Source organism: Stegodyphus dumicola, chromosome 9 (assembly GCF_044657685.1).
Source record: "Stegodyphus dumicola isolate Sdum_Otavi_A_Nest chromosome 9, ASM4465768v1".
Lineage (NCBI taxonomy): Eukaryota > Metazoa > Arthropoda > Arachnida > Araneae > Eresidae > Stegodyphus > Stegodyphus dumicola.
The window spans coordinates 81,679,296-81,703,913 of NC_140776.1; the positions used below are offsets into that span (position 1 = coordinate 81,679,296).

Here is a 24,618-nt window from a genome sequence, read left to right on the forward strand (position 1 = left end):
CAAAACATTACTCTCCACAATGTCAATGTTATATAATCATCAATGATAATGTTATGAATTTTGTACTTAGATATTTAATTTTAGTAGAATTATAATTAAAATTGTTGTATTTCCTCGTGCAATGCAGAGCAAGACAAATTTTAAGAGAAAGCTGTGCCGAAAAAGTAAGAATACAGGATCACGTGCATTTAACTTCGAGTAAATGAATATCTCGGTAATTTGTATTGAAATTGAATAAATGTAATTGACCAGTATTAGCTGTAACTGTAATTCTAGAAAATTACTGTTGTTTACATTGCATTTGCGAATAGTATGGGTTACCACATCCTATCATTTATCGCTATGCTTGGTGATATTTTTTGGTGAAAAATCTGGGTGGGCTATGCTAAAGGATAGCCCCCATTCGGTCTAGGAGGTATTTGTTATGAAGAACGCTAAGTTCAAATTTACTCTACGGTACCTCTTGGCAAATTGTCTCTTTTTTGACACCAGGAAGAATTGGCACCAATTTCAAAATGGTGCTGATCCTTCTACCCGCTACACAAAACCAAAACAAGAAGTTGAAGACTTACACAAACTCATTGTCCATGTACACATCGATCTATTTTAATTTGAAAAAAAATCAGAGAATTGCACAAACTAGGCATTGTGCGTTGTTAACTTTGCCCTATCTATTTTTCACTTCAGCAAAATCACGAATCTAAAACAAAGTTATAACTATCATGTTAACCAGAAAAAATTCGCTGCTGTCTTAACACACGGAGATGAAAAAATAACAAAAATACACAAACAGAGAGTAATAAATAACCAAAAATATATATTTCTTAATATAAAAACATTAAATAACAAATCTTTTAACAAAAATTAACACAGAGAATAAATAAATGATACGTAAATTTTTTAACATACTTTTTTTTTTCATGTGCATACGTTCACGCTTCCTGCCATCATCTCCATCCTCTACATCTGCTGTTAATCAACATTCATCCTCTTACCCACCTCAGACATATTCAAATGATGGTACCCACAGCAAAATAATAGCAAGTTCAAAATCTAAGACCATACCACTCAGGTGCAAGCAAACACAGCTACTGAAAACCAAACACAGGTCCATACAAAAGGGTTACTATTACAAAAAATAGCCAAATATCTAAATTTATCACAACATGTTTCTTGATATTCGCAGAAATAATCCCTTTTAATGGTGGGGGATGGGGAAACAACACAATTTTCTCCAAGGCTAGTTTCGCCAACATTATCAACAGTAGGGTTACCGAAAAACCTACGTCACACAGCAAGCTTCCAGATTTCATAAACAACCAATACCGTTTGGCAATTTTTTCAGAGAGAAACCAAGGGGTACCATACAGTAAAGATCAGCCGAATGCTGTTTTTAATTTGTTCTGAAACTCTGTCTAAAATTGCAAAACATCTTATAAAGTTTTCAAGAGTATCAAAAACCTGACCAATGATAAAAGTGCTAGGAATATACTAATTAAGTATATCAGCATATACCTTAGGTACAACGACTCATAATTTTTCAGTTCAGAATAGTATGATCTAGCCCTAATCTTTGATTACAGGTGTAAGATTTTCGGTGTTTTTGTGGGTACTTACGTATTAACGCAACCAGGCCAAAAGTCGCATAAATCGCCAAATTTGGCGACTCTACTTACGGCAACCTTATGTTAATTTATTAAAGCGAGGTGTGCGTAGTTCGTAGATTCCGTTCGTTGCCTACGTTGTGCCATTCATAGATGTTTTTTTAAGTTAAAACATGTCGCTGTGTACATGGATGCTTGTCTATATTTCGAACTTTAAGCCTAAAATGTCTCCAAAAACGCGGATTTCGCACATGCAAAAACTACGTTTTGAACACACGATTTAAGCTAAAAATCCGAAACAAAAACAAAAAATTTAGATAGCAAAAACGTAAAGTTTCTAACCAAAAATATTTGACAAGAATCCATGTACACAGCGACATGTTTTAACTTTAAAAAAAATCATCGAATGGCACAATGTAGGCTACGAACTAGGCACACCTCGCTTTAATTAACATAAGGTTAAATTAACATAAGGTTGCCGTAAGTAGGGTAAACAAAATAATATAAAAAACTGTATTAAAAATTATCTGTAATTAATAAATGTACATTTTCTTTCTATTCATACTTTTTTACTCAAACTTACAAATCGTGCCAACCTGGTTGCGATAACACGTAAGTACCTTTTTGTGTTATTACAAACGGATTCAGAAACGTATGCATATATGTGTATGTGTGTGTAGACATCATACATGCATCCCATACATTTCTGAATCTGGTCTCGATAACAAAAAAGTATCCTATTCTTTTGCACTGAGCTGCAGTTTGTTTTTCAACATGAGTTTAAAGTAATTAATTTCTCTGTCTTCTTCAGGATGGTAAATAGATATTGTCACTGAGTAAATTGGGGATTTGTTATTCTTTTTAACTCAGATTGATTGGGATGACATTGCTTAGCTGTGGCCAAGTTTTCTTTTGAGAAGGTTCTAAATTTTCTTTTCTTTTTTTATAAAAGAACTTTTCTCTCTTGGTCTCCTCATGTATCCACTCAAGGATAGCTTGAATTTCTTAAAAAGTAATATGGGGATTATTTTTGAAGTAAGATCCATTTTGCTGCAAAAATGAAACGAGTAAAATTTTTCAAAAAACTTTTTATTTTCTAAACTTGCAAATAATTCTTTATTTTTTTACTTGATTTCCTTAATGCTCATTTATTGTCAGCATTTATCATAATGAACACTAAGTTTCTAGATAACCCTGTATTAGAAATATTGTTGCCTGTTATGATAGCAAGTTATTCATGGCCATTTTCACTTTGTCATCTGTGTTTGAATATTTGCCATTCAGAAGTGTCTTCAGATGACAGAAGAGTCATTAGGTAGTCACTAAATGCCAGGTGTGGACTGTATGATGTGGATACCTCCCAGGAAAAGGGACTGATCAGATCTTGTGTTTGAGCCAGTGCAGCTTTATCCATTGGGCACTTGGGGTGGGTGCATAAGGGCCCAGATAAGCTGGATCCAACCAGAATTTTTAATTATAAATTTTGATAGTTGAAGATAAAAATTCTTTAGAAAAATATTAAATGTTTTTGCAAAAATAATCTGCGCCTCTCACTTGCACGTCCATGCCCATATTGTCTGTCGATATCCAAGGCCGATGTGGCACTGGATTGTAAGAGTGGGATGACAACTATAATGTGCCTTACATCAAGAAATAGGCAAATGAATTAGACTACAGACAGTGCCTTACCAAATATGTAACATGACGCAAACACTATAAATAGAATACAAGAATTGTCACCCAACGCTATTTATGTGCCGTGTTCAGATCATTCATTAAATCTTGTAGTTACCTTTGCATTGCGGGTCCAGCTTGGAAGTAACTGACTATTTTACAACTGTTCAAAATATTCACATGTTCTTTTCTGCTTTTGCTCAAAGATAAAACTTGCTGCAAAGCTGTAAATGTTCTGTTAAATGATTGGTTGAAACTAGATGGTCTGCTCAATTTGAAACAGTAAACGTTTTGCATAAAAATTACAGGTCAATGAAAATATTTCTTTTTCAATTAAGCAATAATACAGAAGAGAAACCTGCAGTTAGAAATGAAGTGAAGGCTATGTACAATAAAATGGACACCTTAGAAACAGTTCATATTAACATCAATTTAGACAAGGATTTTGGAATGAGTGAATGTAATCAGCAGAACTTTACAAACCATGGACTTGAATGTATCATTTAGAGTAGAACTAATGACTTCTCTGTTCACCTTTGTTGCAGAAATAAGAGAATAACGAAATCGAGTTAAAAATGAAAGACTTTTTTCGAAGGCGAGGATACCATGAACTTAAAAGAGCAAAGAGAAGAAAAGTATTTTTTTTATAAAACAGCTTAAAATGAAATCACTTTAGAAGCAAAGGAAAGATTTATAATTGAAGTATTTAATGCAATATGCGACAATATTACTCGAGACCTTAAAGAAAATAAATGTTACGAAGAAGTAACATCAGCGTTTAAATGTCCCCCCCCCCCAGACAAGGAGGAAATCAAAATATCAATTGACATTTTGTGTGAGAACTATAGGAGTGATATTTGCGAAACCAAAGAATATTATTCATTTTCAAGAATTGTCGAAAAAATTTAAACAAAAAACATGATTTATGAAAAATTGGAGGTTGTCTAGATGGCGAAAGCAACTTTTCCGAATATTCTAACTCTGTTGCAAATTTATTTAATGATACCCATTGCTAATGCATCAAGCGAACAATCTTTTTCGGGCCTAAAAAGAATAAAAACATACTTAAGGTCTAATTTGAGTCAAGAAAACTTTGATGCATTACACTATTATATATAGAATATAAGGCACTGAGAAACTTAATAGTGATACTATCATATGTCAATTTACCAGTATTAAGTCACAAAAAAGAATGTTATATTTTTGTTATATCATAGAATGTTTTTGCTTTTTTTTATGGTATATTTTAGAATGTTTTTATTTTTTATAAGAATGTTATTTTGTTTTTTATTTTTATATATATTTTTAGAATTAAACATTAAAATTTTGTTTCATTTGCTAGCGGATCCAAGAGCCTCTCCTTGGATCCGCCAATGTCATGGGGGCCAGTAGATCTTCTGCGCCCAGAGCCCGAAATGAGCTTAAACCCATTTGAGCAGCACCAGGTAGCTTTGCATTTCATGAAGGAGTAAAACACTAGCTGATAACATTCTGTGTTGTTCGTTCTAGATGTCATAATGAATTTTTTATGGTGTATCACATAAGAAGCTAAGTTAATTGTTATACCTTCTGATTTAAAATTCCACTAATAAAATATACTGCCTGCTTCAAAGCATAGCTGCCATGAGCTTACACTTTGAAAGTTTTTAGTTTGCTTTCATTCTGACTGATAATGTCTGGCATCACTACATTAATTGTTGTTAAAAACTTGGGAGTTGCATAAGACATCCATGTCTCATTTCTTATGATGATATGACTTTAATAGCCATCTTCTTCATTATAGAGGGTAAAAAATTTTAAAGCACTTACTAATCTTTTATTTTCGTGTTCTTCATTTAGTAGTTTAGTAACACATCAATAGTACTTTTTCTTGAACTCTGACTTCTTAGACACAATTTTAAACAAAATTAATCTTGGAATTTATGGCAGTTCTGATAATAACTTAGAAATTATAAATTCTGATCTGCGTCTGCTCTAAATCATCAGCGATTTCTTATGGCCAACTACAGTATGGTTCATCATGGACATTTTCTCAGTCTTTTTTTAGCAATCATCCATTTTCACATTTTACTGTTATTCATTATTCATTGCAATGTCACTCTACGCTTTGCATATCACTATATGCAAAGTGACAAATATGTACAGCTTTCAGGTTTCTTGCTGTTAAGAATAGGATGACCGATCATATTTCACAGTTGGCAAAGATTTCCATTTTCTTAAACATATTCACCTCACAGTATGAAGTGTACAATCTGATGCTGTGAATTTGAGTAGTGTCGGATTCTGCACTCATTCTCATACATTTATGAAATTTCAAATGGTCACAAGCAGATCTTATTTAAAAAATAATTATAATACCATGAAATATGTTTACATATGCTCTTTTGCATATGTCTTTGTTTATTCAAAAATGTATTTTCAGTAGCTATACATTACCTGAAGAGAACTAAATCAAATTTAATTCTGCATTTAACATGGTAATAAAATGTGATGGTATTTGTATCCTTCTATTTGGTATTTCGGTGGACATATATCTTAAATTTAGGACCTGAACTAAGTTACATCTTATAATCTATTACTGTTTTTAAAAGACTAGAAAAGTTATTTTTCATATAATAATTAAAGAATTTTTTATGTATCTTTTAATTAAACTGTTGTCTAACCATACAAAATAATCTGTGCGGTTTCCTTTATTCCTATATTCATAACTGTTTATTAAAAACATTATTCACCGAACATTTTCATGAATTTATTTGTTGCCAGATCTAAATTTTTGACAGCTTTAACTTTATGTCAGAGTAGTTCCTTCTGTTGTTCTGTTTGCTTTGACATAAAAGAAATACAAATACCTTTTTTGGCAACTTCCTTCAAAATCTATGTAGCTCAGTAATAATGTGCTTTTATTTGTGATATGTCATTTCATGTAGCAAAATTGCAGTCTATTTAGCACAGTTTTATTAAAGAATCATAAGTTAGAATAACTGTGAAATCTTTATGTAGCAAGTTAAAGAGTTTGCTAAAATAGAACACAAATCAAAGTTAACAGTTATCACAAGCATTTAAATTGAAGTATTGAAAAAAGAACTTACAAAGGACTCATTAAGTTTATAAATGTCTTCAGGCTTGCCTATTAGACAATATTATCAGTAGTATATTCCAAAAAAGAATGTAGCATGACTGAAAAAAGAATGAAGCTCAAGTACAAAATCTTAAGAGTTCTACATCAGAAACGTAGATAGAATCCTCTCTTGCTAATATATTGTTGGACGCTCATTTGTTTTTGACATTGCTGAGTGTCATTATGCAAAAGTGACACAGATTTATTCAAACAATATCTTACTTATGTCTACCTTGATTTTTATCAGTAACTATATTAGGTACTACATCAGTAAGATAATTTTATCAAATTTTCCTAATCTGATTTTTATTAACTTTATCAGCTACCACATTAGATCATTTTATATTGCTTTTTATTTGCCTCTAAAACTAGGGTGCATATTTAAATGATTAAATAAATTTGGATCATATGTAGCTAAAAATTCCAAAGCATTTATGTACATGATATTGTTTAATGACTTTTCAGATTCTTTATAATCTGTAGTTGCAATTTTTCACAAGAAATGAAAATTCACTGATTAATTTTTTTTAAATAATTATATATCCTTAAATATTATATTTATGCAGTCATCTGTGGTTTTCTTAAAATTATGATAGATTTGATTCGTTGTGATCTAAATGTTTAAAAATACTTTATAATTTATAAAAATGAGATTTTTTTTTTTTTTTTTTTTTTTTTTTTTGTGTGCATGCATGCACATACTAAATAAATAATTTAACCGAAATAAATAGCTTAAATAAATCTCCTATTTCAAAATCGTACTCTGAGAAAAATTATATTTTATTTCAGTGTATATGGTTAACCATAAAATTTCTGTAGTATAAATAAAAAATAACTGATCATGTGTGATATGTACGATTATTTTTTCTTGAAATATATTTTAAGCTCTTAAAGAAATAGCTGAGGTCATTCTGTACAATCTGATTCCCCCCCCCCACTTTGCAGACAAGAATATAAATATGTTTTTTTATTTCCAGTAGCTCTTTAATAATATCTGTTATTTAAAAAATTTTCAAAATAAAATATTTTTTGAAATACCCCCATAAAGCTAAAATAAATTTACATTCAAGCAAAAAATTGCATGCTTTTATAATTAGAGGTGGAGGCAAAATTCAAGTTTTTGCTTTTCAATAGAAGGATTTTGCTAAATGAGGTAGATTTTACAATAATTTTTTCTGTCACATTGTCATAGAAATCAAAGTGCTGGAGTTTTCACATTACACTGTAAAGGCAGGCTATCAGTGTTATAATTAATGTATTGCTTGAAGTAAAAATACTTTCAAGATACTTTTTTTTATTCATCTGTTTATTTATCATTAGTATGGATTGTTTACTTTTTTATTCATCTGTTTATTTATCATTAGTATGGATTGTTTGTTTATTCATCTGTTTATTTATTATTACTATGGGTTGTTAGTTGTCTGTTTATTCATCTGTCTATTTCAATTTTTTTTTAATTTTTGTTTATTTATTTATTATTTTTTTAATGTAGATGAAGTTGCAATAAGAATGTGCAAAAACATACTTGAAAGAGGAGAAAGTGACAGAAATGTAAGAATATATTTTTCATTTAAAATTTTTAAATTTAATATTTTAGATTATTTTTACATGTATAAAATTTAGTTGAATTTAAAATATATATATATTTTTTAAACCAAAGTAGTCATCAACTTTTAAAACATACAGTTCCTTTAAGTATATCCCTCAGCTGTAACTTTGTTTAATTATTCTGAAAGAACATCCCAAAAATCAGTGATAATTTTTATGACGCTTACAAACTGAAGCCCATTAGCTGTTGTTTAGCCTTCTTGACAGTACTATTAAATGCAAAAATATTTAATATGGTCATGATGTCATTAAGAAAAATAATTTTGGTAAACTATTTAATATAGTTATTAAGTATCATCTTTTTCATTCAGGTTACCATATGCATTGTATATGCTGGATTCATTAAAAAAATCATTCTTTTTCTCAGCATGTGATGACTTTTATGATTTAAGAGCAAATGCATTTTAGGTGTTTCTAGGTATGCATTTTAGTAGCGATAACTGCGGTACTTCTTTATCTTAATGTCTCCCATTATAATGATGAAGTTCATGCTTACTTTTCACATTCATTTCCTGCCTGCCATATTTATTTAATTTTTTTCTTTTAATATGGCATCAAACGCATTTTCTCGCCCCTAGGACTTTTGCCAGATGAATTCGGTAAGATAGAGCTCAAGATAATGAAGAGCAATGCTCATTGCTTTTTAATTTTGCCACTTAGCAGAGCCTCATAGTCTTTCAACATTTTGTGTATAAGTAGCTGTTTTGGGATCTACAAAATTGAATTTATTGATTTACAATTAAGTGAGCATGAGTGTATCCTGCTTTTTCCAGTACTACTATTTTGTATGCTCACCAACAGTCTAAATGAATCATAAATTCATTTTCTATGTGATGAACAATTTTTTCAGTGAGTGTGGATGTTTCTCCCTTTGGAACCTGAACAAGATAGCACTCTCCAGGTTTTGCCATAACTTGTTAAATATCCACCATCAGAAGAATGACACCTTGTCTGCCTTATTTTTATTTATTTATTTATTTTTTTTTTTTTTTTCTGGAGATGAACAGACTTTTTTCTCTTTCCACAATTTTCCCAGGGTTGCCTATTTGGTTATTTGGTTATCATATTAAATGTAGAGACCATCCTTCTTTCATAAAACTGTTCTGTTCAATAGTCATATTTTCACAAAGGGCGGGTTGTTTCTTACATCATTTAATTGATGTCAGTTCTTCTGCCCAACCATAAGTAAATCACAGCCTTGTTGTAAATAGTATTCTAGAGCCACTGAATCAGTTGTCGTAGCATAAGATTTTCTTTCGCATGGAACTTACCTGCTTACCTTTTTTCACCCGAATCTCCAAATGCCTTCATTCGGATATAGTTTCATTTCATCGTTATTTTCACATTTTTGCATATTAGGTAAAATGCCCTCTTTCTTGTACCATCTTTCTCAGCTGTTAGTACATCAAAATTTATTAACTCCCTCCCCCCCAAAAAAAGAAAATATGTTAATATAGGCTTACTCATAGCTTTTATCTTCATCAAATGAATTCAGACATCAAATTTCTTACTGATCCGTTAAAAGCAATCAAAATATTTCCATCAATATTGTTTGCATTTATGTTTTCATTAAATATTCCTTTTGTCAACGGAAATTTTTTTAATTCAGTAATGTTACTGAATGATGGAAAAGAACCTCTCCGTAACGGTGGTGGTTTGCACTCCACATATTTTTATCAGATCGGTTGCATGAGCTTCTTATGTAAGGAAGAAAAGATGCTAGTGCCTTATAGCACAATTTACTAACTAATGCATAAATTTAATTATTAATTATTGCTTCTCCATTAAAGAATCTAGATCACATGCTGATCTTATAGCAGTTTCTAAAAACAGAACATTCTCTAAAAATCCCAGAATGCACTTCACGATGGCGAAAGAAATCAAGTTCTGGATAGTGCTGCCATCGGCTTGGGTGAAAGGGAATGATTCCCCACTGTACTCCCTCCCAAGTACCAAAGGTACTAAAAGTTAGAAACACCAAGGATTGAATGGAACCTTCTGTCCAGAGCGGGTGACTGTTAATGCTGTAATATTGCTTAAGCTTTGAGAAGGCTTTAAGTCAGAAGAAGGCATAAGATTGGGTGCTGCATTATGGACATACTATTATGGATGGAAATGCGGAAATGCTTTGCTGTTCGAGAAAGCATTTTATAAAGACTGTCATAAGGTGCTTGGAGTGACTTTCAAATGCCATCTTGATCAAGGAAAACATGGGTGCAGGTTTGAAGAGCTGGATGGATAAATAGTGTTAAAATGTCATGGAATAATGCTGGTTTAGGTGATAGCATTTTCCTCGTTTCATGTAATTGGCTGAGAAATGCTGATGATGGTTCAATTTCATTGGTTGCCATAAGCCTAAATGAAGAGTCACTTAAAACCTCTTCTAAATCAGCATCTGAGTGCTCATACAACAAATTGTCTTGTATACCATCTAGTGCGTTACTAATGCCACACTTTCTAAATGATTTAACCACTGTCTCTGTTTTCACAACATCCCAAGAAGCTTTGACCCATTCTCAAATTTGCAAAATGCTAGGCCTCTTGTTTCTTCCTGATGGTGTAACTTCAAAATTTGAAAACTTCGTCCGGCTATACTGCAATTTTTTCTTCATATTGGTCAGACACATACTGTGTCTCTTCATAAATCTTCCCAGGCAGCACGTCTCCAAAAATATACGTATAATTTTGGTGAAATAAGCGTATGGTATTTTTTGCACGTTACTTTTACGAAATTTATACGAATGAAAAAGGCTGAAGTTACTGTTGTCGTTATTTTCCGCACGTTATTTTTACGAAAATTATACAAATCCGAATGTACTGAAAAAAACTACCGCCATAATGGTATATTTTATTCGTCACTTTTACGCATATTATACGAATCCGAATGTTCTAAAAGAAACTACTGCCTTTATGGTATATTTCATTCGTCACTTTTACGGATATTATATGAAGTCTAAAAAGATTGAAAATGAAGTTTATTAATTCGAAATATTTAGTGCATTTTTGGCATTTCACTTTGTTTTCCTTTTGCACGAACATGAAAAAAGGGGCATTCATATATGAGGCTAAAATTTTTCTATGAATTTTAAAGTGTGAGCTAAATCTTTACGTGCATTTTTGCAAAAAATTATATTTTCTTAATTTAAAGATCTCCAAATTAACTTATTTATTTTCTTATATCAAATTTGTTATTTTTATTCATATCAACACTTACATTAATTTACACAATTTAATTTCTTTTATGAAAATCCTATTACCCATTTAACTGGAATAAGCTGTATGTTATATTTGTGTACTTACTGAGTTTGGTACAATACTTGCCTTATTTTATTTAGCAAATGTGGGCATTTAAATTGGAATAAGACTAGCAAATCTTTAATGTCAAGGAATAGAATAATAAATAGAGCAGAAGATGCTTGAAAATGTTTAACTTCTTTAACAATAGTTTAATGTAGACCAAAGGATCATTAATTATAATCAAAGATATACTAATATTTTTATTTAATAATAATAATAATAATAACTCTACGAAATTGCAAGCTGAATCCTGATATTTTGCATATATTTCAGTTACTTTAATCTTTGTTATAAAAATCACATGAGGTTAACATTTTTTAATTTTGTTTAATATACGGGGAAAATGATATAGCGATTTTAATGATTTTTATACGAGGAAAAAATAAATAAATAATTATATTATATTTTATATTTTTCCTGAAACAGTTAAAGACATTCTTAATATGGAGATCTACAGAATAAGTACAAGGGTCCAGTTAAATGAACTCAAAATTTGTATAGTTAATTTTACGCTAACTTATAAAAATTAACCGGATTTACGATTATACACTGAGCATGCGCATACACAGACATTTTTATTTTTCGTAGAAAAATTGAATTATTACCTTAATACAGAGATGTTGTGAATATAAATTTATATAATGCAAAAGTAAGTTTATTTCATATGCTAATTTAGAGGCTTTCTTAATATGTTTAATTATAAAGAAAAAAGAAGCGTTGCAATTCTCATTCACTGACCAATGGCAAAGCAGACACATTCTACTTCCAGTTGTGGAGGGATATTTGTGAAGTCAGCAATGGCGGTCGAAAAGAATGGTAAAGTCGCTAAGAATACTGTTTGTTCGTGGATTGGCATTTGTAACTGAATCCATCGATGTTACTAATTATTTGAAGAAAGTAAGTGAATATTTTATATTTTCAGTGTTTAATACTCATACTTTCTTCACCTATATAAAATTTTATAAATAGCGTCTGTGTAGGAAATGTGGTTTTCCATGTGTTGTTCTTTTGTGTACGTGCCTAATGATTCATTTTCAGGATTTGGTACTGTTAATGACATAGAATACCAAATCAATAAATTGAAAACATTTTGCAGTAGTCTGTTTCTTACTGTTTGTATGTGTCTCACCTTTTTATAGTTATATTATTTTTACTCAAACGTTTTAATTTTTATCTTAAAGCATACTGTAATTAAGCAGGAAATAGCTTTTAATGGAAAAAGAAAGGCAATATTAACATGACTAATTGTTCAGAAATCTGTTCTGGAAATATTATCTACCTTATGCCAAAAAATAAAGCGTGTAACTGTTATATTTATTTATGAAATTCAAAATTTTTTATTTGCTTAGTGTTTTCCCTAAAAATAATTTAATTTCTTATTTTTAATTTTATTTTCTTATTTTTGAATTTTTATAAATTTGCTTTAATATATAATCTTTAACTCAAAGATATTGTGCTATTAAAAAGGGAAATTTTATGCAATAAAACACAGGTACTTTGTTCCAAATCTGTGTTCATTTTTTTATATAGATACTGAATTTTCATGCACTTGTAATTACTGAAATATATCCTTTCATGAATAATAAGTAAGTAATAAGTTCTTTCATGAATGCATTTCTTTTTTGTTTGTTTGATTTTGTTGTTTTAAAAGATCTGCCATAGTTAAAGAAAGAAAATAAAGTAAGAATGCTTTACTTTCAGTTTTGAATAAATTTATTACTATTTACAGCTTCAAGTTTCTCTAAACATAATTTTCGAAGTCAAAACTTGATAGTTATGTTGATTATTAGACTAGCATGAAAAAATTTATTGAAAAGTTAGTATTTGATCTAAAATACCTTAAATTATTTGAATTATATTTTACTAAATCATGCATTTTGATATAACTAGATAGTTAAAAAAATGAAAATTGTAAATGTGCAGAAATGCTTATATAAAACCAAGAAATTGTTTATATTTTTGTTGCTTTTCCCTTGTAAATTAAATATATATATATATATATATATATATTACAGTCTGGGGAGTCAGCACCCTGCTGAATTGTAGTAAACGAGACGTCCAATCTACTAGACCATCAAAGATGCAGATTTGGATTTTCTATTTCATAGTTATTGAAATCATAATGGTATGTTTGTTTAAATTAGTACTGTTTATGAATGTGATAAAAATAAATTCTGATAAGCTAAGAAATGATTTATTTTCTATTAATTATGAACTGTAAATAATGTAACCAATTTTCTTCATAGTATTTACTAAAATTTTTTTAAAAAAAAAGGAGGTAGTCTTATTTATACAATTCTTGCAGAGATACGAAAAAATAAAACATTTCAGGAATTTTCACTCGGTATATCTTGATGTGTAAAATCATGTTGTTCAATGCCATATTACTTTTTCACAGGAAAGTAATTTTATTGATCTAACATCTGCATAAATCAAACTTAAGAATGATTACAGTTTCTAAGCTAACTTAAAATTTTAAGATTTAGAAAATATATGTTTAATGTAGCATTAGTTTTCCATGGAATAGAAAAGGTTTTAAAAATGTTCAGTTGTTAGAGGAAAATAATATAAATGAGATTGTCCTGATATAGTTTCCGCTAGAAATGAAACTGAATTTTCGAATAGTGAAGATTTCATTTAAGAATTCTAATAAAACTGATTAATATAAATCCTATGATTCATGTAGGTATTCTTCTGTTATCAGGACCAGATTCAGAAATGTGTGTTTATATGCATGCATTTTTAAATGCAGGTGCTCGTGTGTGCATGTGTATATTCTTTATGTATGTATGTGTATACTTATACACATATATGCGCATACATGCATATACACATACTTACATATCTACAGTGGAACCTCGAGATACGAGTGTAATTCGTTCCAGCATTCAACTGGTATAGCGAATTTCTCGTATCTAGAAACAAGCTTCCCCATTGAAAATAATGGAAATTCAGTTAACCCGTTCCACACCCCAAAAAAATATCAACATTTTAATATCAAGTCAATTTTTCCTAATAAATAACACTGGTAAATAATATAACCATAGTTTAACTTTGTTACCAACATTTTAACTCTCATTAATCCACACCAAGAACAGCTTCTCAGCATCTAGGAGTACTTTTATGGTGCTTGGAAGCAACGATAATTCCTTTGGCTACATCATGTTTCTTAATTTTTTCCTTCTTCTTCAGAATAGTATAGATTTTCGATGTTGAAAGGCCGCAAGTCTTCACCAATTCTGTCACCATGCTTATGTTTATCTATGATTTCTTTCTTGATATCGACAGCCATGGCCTCCTTATTTTTCTTTGCAGCACTATCTGAGGCAACAATCTTCTTGCGAGGCATCTTGAAATAATTATTTTCATGTTAAATGTCAAAACAATTAACTTACAAGTGCACAAACACGTATATAAAAGAACACTGAGTGATCTGGCGAGGGGATTCCCCAAGTTGAGCCGGATAGGGAAATGGCACCACCCATACCAACAGCCTGGCTCATTGCTCGTTACTCGAGTCAATGCTCGTACTTTGCTCATACTTTCCTCGTATCTCGAGGTTTCATTGTACATTTCTGAATCCCATCCTAATAACAGAGGAGTACTTTTGCCAGTATTGAAACAGAGCTAGAATGAATTATTGTGTTAAATATGTGCATGCTTAAAGTACTGTTATTTTCTAAAAATATTCTGTATGTCTATTTTTTACAAGAAGAAAAAATGGCTAAAAGCTGTTAATTTATTTATTAGTCCAACGGGGCTTTGTCCCTAAAGGACTATTGTTTTTGTTTTGCATTGGTTCACTATAAATATCTGTTTCACTTTTCAAAGTGTTCCTACCAAATGTTAGAGTCCCTAGTGTGGGATTAATACTCTCTATCTTAGTGCCCTCTATAACCTATGTTAGGGTTAACCTGTATAACCTACAAGGATTGCCAGTTTAGGTGAGATATCTACGTAGTCATCATAATACATACCTTAATTTTTATTATTTTTAAATTAAATTGAAAGTAATAAACTAGTTTTCAAGAATGGAGTTAAACTAGATTTGCATTCAACTCTGGTTTATTGTGTTAATGATGTTTTGCTGTAACAAATATGAATTTTTTATTTTAGTAAAATAATTTAAAATGTGTTTTCTAGAGAATGAAGTACTGCCACTAAGTCGTATTGGATATGTTGCAAGGTAATTTTCTATTCTACATTAACTCAATCTTTATGTCCTGTTACAGATATATTGGCAGAAATAATGAAAACCTGACACTGACATTCAAAAAGAAAAATAATAATGTTGAATGTAGTATATTAGATGGATAACTGCAGTTTGGCAGCTCATTAATAATCTTACACATATTGAATACGAATAATTTTGACAATTACCGGTATTTTCAATAGTATAAAATTAGGCAAGAAAGCAGCTTTAGTTTAGCAACGATTTTAAATACAACTCTCTTAATTTCAAAGGTGATCCTGCACACACAGGTCCTGTGTAATAGAAGGCTCGCCAACGGTCCAGCGGTAAAGTCGCTGAACACTGGTAGTTCGGTTTGACGTTCGAATCCTGCGAACGGTCTGGCTGCATGCTCGTTTCCGTGGTTTTCCCCCATGTGTAACATGCATACGAGCCAGTTTCCCTTAGAAAGTCCTTCACGAAGGCATTCCTCACCTTAGACAGATAGCCCTATTGTGCTTTGAAGTAATCAAATAAACCTAAACCAAACCTGTTACAGATGTATTTTTATGTTACTGAAATAGTAAAACTTAAAACTAAACTGGATGGCACAAACAGCTCTTAGAGAGCCATGGCTGGCAATGCCTTGATATCTACTTTCTAGATGGTGAGCTCTGTGGTGTTTGTGCATAAGTGGTCAGCTTGTTGCAAGCCCCCCGATATTAAGTCCCCAATGGAACTTGGTACTAATTTTATCGACCCACTCAAGGTATGATAGGCTTGCCCAGCCTGGGTATCAAACGCCGGACCTCTGGTGCTGCTGCGTGACGCAGTAGCCACTGTGCTATCGAGCCTCCCTAAAATAGTAAATTTATGAAAATTATAAAAAAAATTCAAAATATCAGGGTACTTTTCCGTTTCGGCGGTGCAAATCTTGCCAAGCAGACTTTATTGGTGACAACACACAGTATACACATAAAAAATGTTAACAAATGTTAGTTCTAAGAAATTTTTATTTTAAAGGCATAAACATTTTAATATCATTAAAAATTCTGTAAAATGATAATAAATAAAGACAATAAATTTGTAGAAAGACATTAATTTGTATTTGTAAAAAGAGATTGAGAATTTACTATGCTTTCATGGTGCAACATTCTGATTCGCCGTTTCATACCACATGACCCCAAGTGATCTCATCTCATGTTAAACTACGCTAATTCTCTCAGTAATTATCTACATTAATTTCAAGTTAAATCTTAATTTGGAATACAAGTTTAAATGTAAAAATTATTTCATTTCGTATGAATAGCTTACTCAGAAATTATGTAAAACTGCAATGCTTTACTTCGCTAGTGCATTCTCATTAGAATTGATGAATTTAACCCTTGATTTTGCCTTTTCTATATTTTCGGGTGAGTGTGTGATTGCATCCTAATTGATTTAATTACCACGAATGGCCTTAGGACATAAAATTGAACTATCTGGTAAAAATTCTATGTAATTGTATTCCAGTATTGAAAGAAACATTCAGTCTGATAGAAATAGCTGCGACGTGTTTTGAAAATGAAACGTAAAAGGTTACCAGCGAGAATATTCTGTTTGGCATCGTTGTACCATTTTGTACGACTTTATCGCTGGCACCAGCAAAATAGAAAAGTACCAATATTGGTTTGAGAAAGGTAAGGTGTAATTGAATTCAATAAGTTGGAAATACTGTCTGTCTTTCCATGAGTTAAAAAATAATTTCAAATAAAATTTCTTTTTTCAGTTTTTCATGTTATTTGTTTAATGTTATTGTAATCTGATTTATCATATTTAGTCACATATTCCATCCCTCTTTGCACTATAGTATATAATTCAAAGGACTTATCAGTTTCAACAATATTTTTTTTTTTTTACCAGTATACATTTTTACCGTAGCTCTGTTTCTAAATCATATCCTGAAAAATTAAAGAGTAAAGTACACGAAGAAGGAAAATATGCAAGTAAATAATGGCATTTAGTGTTGTTTATGTGTCTAATATTTGTACGAGATTGTAAAAGTTATAAAATTCTATTAGCTTCTTTAAATTATTCTTTTTTAAATTGAGATGCTTCTTTGCACCCAAATGGTTAAAGCCTTCCGGAACTGGTACTTTAATCTAACTTCTATTCCTTTAAATAATCCAGCTGCATACAGTTTACTCAATTTCTGCCATGTGTAAGGTAAACAGTATTAGCTTTTTTTTAAATATATCTTTTACAACTATTCAATCAGGTAGATTTCTTTCATATTTTGCCTTAATTGAGTCATCCTGCTAATTAAGAATTTATTAAAGTTAATATGTTAAGTTTTTGTGTATATAATTCATTTTAAGTATGTGCAAGCAAATGCATACATTAAGTTACGTAGAATTATGTTTTGGGTATCAAATTCAGAAAATTTTGGGCTGTTTTTAGGAGATTTATTAATGATTTATACTATATTAATATTGGTAAAAAATTCTGTGGCATTTATATGAGAGTATATATTTTAAAATAGCTGCATGATATGGTAAAGGTAAAAAGCTTCATGTGGATCATAAATTAATATTATGTGGGAATTTTTCATTTATTTAATGAAGAAAATATTCAAGCCACGATTAAATTTTTTTCACTGGATTATTTGCATACAAAGTTTGCAGCAAATATTTCCTGCAACAGAAGCGACAATTTTTATTTTGCCAAGACAGGAAATTTTGTTAGTGAAAGCATTAACCCTATTTTGAGATGTTAAACAGAAAGGCAAATTTTTGAATTTAAATTGATTTTTGAAGGAAGACTTCATTTAGTCTTGCTATCATTCTACATGGCTTTTAACTTTTTTATGGTATTTATAATTTTATTGTTATTCAGCTTTCTGTTTACTTAGAATGCACATGAATGTAGACTTGAAATATTTTATATTGCAAACTGACATGCCATTGTTATCATAATTAAAGATTTTTGTTCTGATTTTGGAGGAATTTACTGATAATACTTTTGATTGTGTATTGGTTTCTGGTTTATTGAAATGTGTAAAATAGCCTGTTAATGCATATACGTATGTTAATGATATGTATATGTTTATGAACTATTCTGTTATATGTATATAGTGTTGTGATTAGTTTTCTGCTTACTCTTTATTTAAGAAAAAGTTATCTGTAAGAATGCGAATATTCTTTACTGTATGTAGGAGTAAAATTGAAAAGGCTAATGCAATATAATTAATACAAAATTAAGTTTTTTCTCGTGTACTTAAATACAAACATAGCCATTAAAGACTTTCTTAACTTTGCAGTTCTAAACAAATCTTTAGGTATTTTTTGCTTGAAATTATAGGCATTGTGTAAGGCAGTGGTTCTTAACCGGAGCGGGAATGTATTTTTGGGAGTGCGGGAGAAGCCCCTACCTAACCATAAAAATTATTAAATATCATTCATTAAATTTCTTATAATAAAAGATTTGAAATCTGCAGTAGTGTCCCCAATACTGAAGCTCATAAAAATTGGTAGAACTTAGCTCACTTATCGGCAAAAGACACAGGAAAGAGCCGGTGTGACGGCGAAAACAAAAAAAAAAGAACTTTGTGGGAATACAAGCGTGACCTTCGAGAAACCTCGATAGCCACGAAGCGGCGATACAAGCAGAGAACGTTATCCTAGCTTGCGCATGCACTGAGTTCAACGTGTGCTACTCCAATGAAATCTACGGATTCACAGATTTGTATCTGCATCTACTGCGCCTGTGTTAGGTAGAGTCAACTATTGTGTCTGCGACATGTGTATTGTATATTCTGACTTGTCCAGAAACCTCTTGAGACTAATACATTCTTAATTACCCGTTCAAGCCGAATAGAATTCAGTGATATTACAAATGTAAGAACATTATATATATTATATTACATTATTTCTAAATAATTAAATCGATTATAGTGAAGCCCACTATGTGAAAAAAAACGACAATGGAACGATAAGTATGCTGTTTATGGATTTACCTGCACAACCGAAAAAGATGGCATGCAACGACCGCAATGCATCTTGTGTTCCAAGATATTTTCAAACAGCAATCTCAAACCATCAAAGTTATTAGAGCTTTTCAACAATGTGCATGGTGGCGAAAAAGTGCATAGCATGAACAGCTTGAAGTCAAAGAAGGCTCGGTTTGATACCAGTGGAACTATCCTAAAATTGTGCGGACCAGCAATTCAAAAACCTTTATTAGAAGCGTCATATCAAGTGGCATATTTATGTGAAAAAAAAGAAACCTCACATGATCGCTGAAGAGTTGATTAAACCTTCTGCTTTAATTATTGCTAAAACAGTTTTAGATTCGGAAGCACATAAAAAAATCCAACAGATTCCATTATCGAATGATATTATTCGATCGCGAATACAAAATCTCAGTGAAGATATTTTAATACAAGTAATTGAAGACATAAAAATCAGTCCACTAAAAATAAGTATGCAACTGGATGAGTCAACTGATGTTGATAATTTTAGCCAGCTTTTGGTATTTGTCAGGTATGTGAAGGAAAAAGAGGTGATAGAAGAATTTCTATTTTGTGAGCCACTGGAGGTGAATACGAGAGGAATTGATATTTTCAATCGCATCAAAGACTTTTTTACCAAATATCAATTACCAATGAATGTGATTGCCTCAATATGCACTGATGGAGCCCCAGCAATGTTAGGCAAAAATTCAGGATTTCTTTCACACATGAAAAGAGAATTACCGGAAGTTATAATAACGCATTGCATGTTGCATTGTCATGCACTTGTGTCGAAAGCATTGTCAGAAAGTTTAAAACAACATCTAACTACAGTAAATGTAGTAAAATACATCCGACGGCGAGCACTTAATCATCGCATTTTTCGTGCATTTTGCGAAGAAATCGGTGCTGATCATACCGTGCTCCTATATCACACCGAAATACGATGGTTATCTAAGGGTCGCATGCTTAATAGAGTTTTTTAATTGCGTGAGGAAATTATTCAATTACTGACAAGTCAAAATTGTTATTTAGTAAAAGATTTTGAGAGTAATGATGCAATGCTGAGGCTGGTCTGCGTAACAGACATATTTAGCCATTTAATTGAATTGAATCTATCAATGCAAGGATTTGGTATAAATATAATAATATCTAGTGAAAAATTATCTTCATTTATCGCAAAATTAGAAATTTGGATACGTCGAGCAGAAAAGGGTAATTTTGCAAACTTTCCCTTGCTTGATTCTGTTATTGCGAAAAATGAAAAAAATACAATACATTTGAGACGACATTACCCGACATTGTAATACATTTGAGACGATTGAGAGAATCATTCAATGGATATTTTTCTACCGGAAATATTACCAAAACTCAGAGATGGAAACTGGATCCATTTCTATTTGACTTAAATTTGATGGATGATAGTGATCTGAAAAAAGATCAACTTATTGAAATGCAAGCAAGTGGACATGTTCAAATGGAATTCGAACAATTAGAATTGCAACAAATCTGGTGTTCACAGTTACAACGTTATCCAGAATTGGCGAACGGAGCACTGCATTTACTCTTACCCTTTGCTACCACCTACTTGTGCGAAATGGGATTTTCATCGCTTTTGCATATAAAATCTAAAGCGAGAAATCGCTTAAATGCAAGTGGTGACTTATGCGTATGTCTTTCAAAAAAGGAACCTCGCTTCGCCAGTATAATAATGAACAAACAACAACAGACTAGTCATTAATAAAAATAATATTGTTTTGTATTTATATAAAATGTACAATGTTTTTCAATAAACAATAAGTTTTGCAAAAAATGTATTTTTCTAGACTAAAAAAATTAAAACACATTTTTCAATGGGGTGCGGGAGATATATTTTCAGATTCAATGGGGTGCGACTCGCTAGAAAGGTTAAGAAACACTGGTGTAAGGTATATAATTGAAGTTTACTGTGTGATAGTATGAACTTAAATTTTTAATTATTGAAATGTAAATTTTTAAATATGAAATACTCAGTGCATTTTATATGCTTTTTTTTATACTTCAACTATATTTAAAAACTAAAAACATCTGAAGTGTGAAATTATTACAAATTTTTCTTTTTCTTGTTTAGGAGCTGTTCTCAAAACATTGGGTGACAAAGAATTCACTTTTACAAAAATCGAGCAGGATATTAAGACAGCGAACTAATTATAGAACAAATATGGCGAAGCTGAATGAAATCTATGTTGAATTTTATTATTGAAAAAAATTATGCTCTTCAGATTTAATGTTAGTTTTTATTGTTTAACAGTAATTGCAGTTTTCGAATATCTGTAAAATAAACCTATTTCTTAAATTAATTTCATGTGTATTTCTTTTGCAAGTATTACAGTTCATAATACTTCAAACAACTTGAAATTTGATACTTGTTAATTTATGTGGGATATGTTCATAATAATTTTATAATTTAAATAACTCATTGTCATCATATGAGCATAATTTAAAATGCACAGCATTTGACAACAAATTAATAAAAAATTAGCCAACTTCTAATTGCTTTCTTTTGCCCAGTTGCCTTTTTTTAAATCATTTAATACCATAAAACTATTTGATGAAAAAAATAATTGGTATGTCCATATCAACATGTACATTTATAATGATGTTATAGAAAAAGTCACATGAGATAAATATTTAAAAACTTCAATATTCCTAAACAAATTAACTTTTTAAAATTTTATCTGGTATATAAGATAAAATAAAAAACATATTTAGGTAATTTTGAATTTGCATAATTTTATGAACATATTTATGAAATTAACAGTTACATTGTAAAAGGGAACTTTTTAAAAATGCCTCGATAAAGCATTTCTTTTGTAGAGGTGAACTTTTAGTACTGATCTGATATATTTATAAGATTTTAAACTGAGAAAGACAACAATAATAGATTACAATACATTGCAAGATTGACTGATAAATGTAAAATTTTTACATATCATAATTATGTATGTAATTAAAACAGAAGTTACTCGAATAACTTGCATGCAAATTAATATCTTCTTTAACATGTTTGGGATAAACTAAATTTTAATAAATAAATATGTATATATTTGTGTATTATCTGAAGATAATGCAATATTTGTGACATTAAACATTCATCTTCAAGGAAGATAACAAAGTCAACTTGGTAACTATTGGAAAAGGTAAGTTTTCTACAATTTCCTGGTCTATATTTTAAAATTTAGCACATTCATTCAAATAATCTAAACGTATGATGTTTTCTTTTGTGCTACAGTCGTTTACTGAATTTGGTAAATTTTGTTATATGTACATAGTGTTTTGACTATATTGTACTTTAGATAGAAATTAACGTAGATATTCCCCGTATTTTACGCTACGAAAACTTATATATTTGATAATAATTGACTTAAATCTTCCCTATGTTTTCTTTGCATATACGAATGACTTTGGTAAAAATTTAGTCTGATGTCTTCTCCGCTTTACTGTGTATAAATGCACATTTTTGGTAAAAAATTTGCATAAACCTCTAATTACCTTTTTACTGCATTTTTCGTAAAATGTACTTATTTTAATCTCATATTTTTTATATAAATCTATGCAAAAACTTTCTGCATGCTGATTAAAAGATAAAATGTCATTTTTATATCAAATTCTTACATATCTGCCTTTTAGTTATGTACAGCAATATGGAATATATATAACTGAAAAATTTAAATGCCAAAAAAAATAATTTCTATTCAAAAATTACGTAACACTTAAAGGCTGAAAATCACCTTTAATATTTCATTTCAAAGTGACTACAAAATATGCAATAAATTTTGTAAACCTGAGTTCTATGTTTTAAATCAATTAATGCTATCGTTCATTTACATGGCATAAAAAAATGTCCTTCGGAAAAGTAAATAATTTATTTAAAGTGTTATTTAGTAATAATGAATTTAGTAAACAACTGTTTGCTACAGTTGTTTACTAAATTTAAATTTATGAAATGAATTTAGTAAACAAAAGTAAATTAAATTAAAAGTAAATTGATCTGTACGAAATTTATTGCATATTTTGTAGTCACTGAAATGAAATACTAAAAGTGGTGTTAGGCCTTTAAGTGTTATGTAATTTTTTAATAGAAATTTATTTTTTTGCATTTACTAGTGCATTTAAATTTTCCAGTTATATATATTCCATATTGCTGTACATAACTAAAAGGCAGATATGTAAGACTTTGATATAAATATGATTTTACCTTTTAATCATAGCATGTAGAAAGTTTTTGCATAGATTTATATAAAAAATATGAGATTAAAATAAGTACATTTTACGAAAAATGCAGTGAAAAGGTAACTGGAGATTTATGCAAATTTTTTACCAAAAAATGTGCATTTATACACAGTAAAGTGGAGAAGACATCGGATTAAATTTTTACCAGTCATTCGCATATGCAAAGAAAACATAGGGAAGATTTAGGTCAATTACTATCAAATATATACGTTTTTGTACCGTAAAATACGGGAAATATATACGTTAATTTCCATCAAATTTATACGTTTTTGTACCGTAAAATACGGGGAATATCTACCATAATTTTTATCTAATATATACGTTTATGTACAGTAAAAAATCAAGGAAATTTACGTAAATTTTTACTAAATATATATTTAGTAATTGCCACTGGACACTTTTTATGATATTTTTACGTTCAACTTGAACGTTTTCTATACGAAAGACCATTCGTAAATTGCACATATTTTTCTCGTGCAATTTACGAATGCAAGCTGCCTGGGTTGAACACCATGATGTTGATCCAGTAAAATTGGCAATCTCTCTAACAGTCACTATCGCTTTCGCTTGATGAATAATCATTTTTGTAGAGACTGAAAGTCCCACTTTTCTATGATCTAAAATCCAAGCATTCAGCTCTGCTTTAAGTTCAGGCCATTGTGCAGTTCCCCTTCATAGGATATGCTTATTGTGAGTTGCTCTTTTTAAGATGCTCTTCCTGATTCTGTCACATTCTTATCATTTTCTCAATTGGGGGTAGCTCAAAATACCTCTCTGCAGCCCAGTTTCCATGTTCTTTAGAATATGCAATCACACTTAGCTTGTATGCTACGTTATAGCAAAGCTGGTGTTGATTTTGAGCCATAACTTGCCAACAAATTTAAGA

At 30.4% G+C, this 24,618-nt stretch overlaps 1 protein-coding gene and 1 long non-coding RNA gene across 2 annotated transcripts in view; both read left to right on the top strand.

The window, feature by feature from the left end:
• LOC118204715 (biogenesis of lysosome-related organelles complex 1 subunit 5-like) overlaps positions 1-24,618 on the top strand; it is a 30,273-nt gene that overhangs the window by 3,999 nt on the left and 1,656 nt on the right. The window contains exon 4 of the mRNA XM_085823682.1: positions 7,889-7,947. Coding sequence (XP_085679808.1) covers positions 7,889-7,947 — 59 coding nt within the window. The remainder of the gene's footprint in view (positions 1-7,888; positions 7,948-24,618) is intronic.
• LOC146995393 (uncharacterized) lies at positions 11,819-22,143 on the top strand. The gene is made up of 3 exons (XR_015043013.1): positions 11,819-12,198; positions 13,317-13,426; positions 21,571-22,143. It is a non-coding gene; the product is annotated as an uncharacterized LOC146995393 (long non-coding RNA).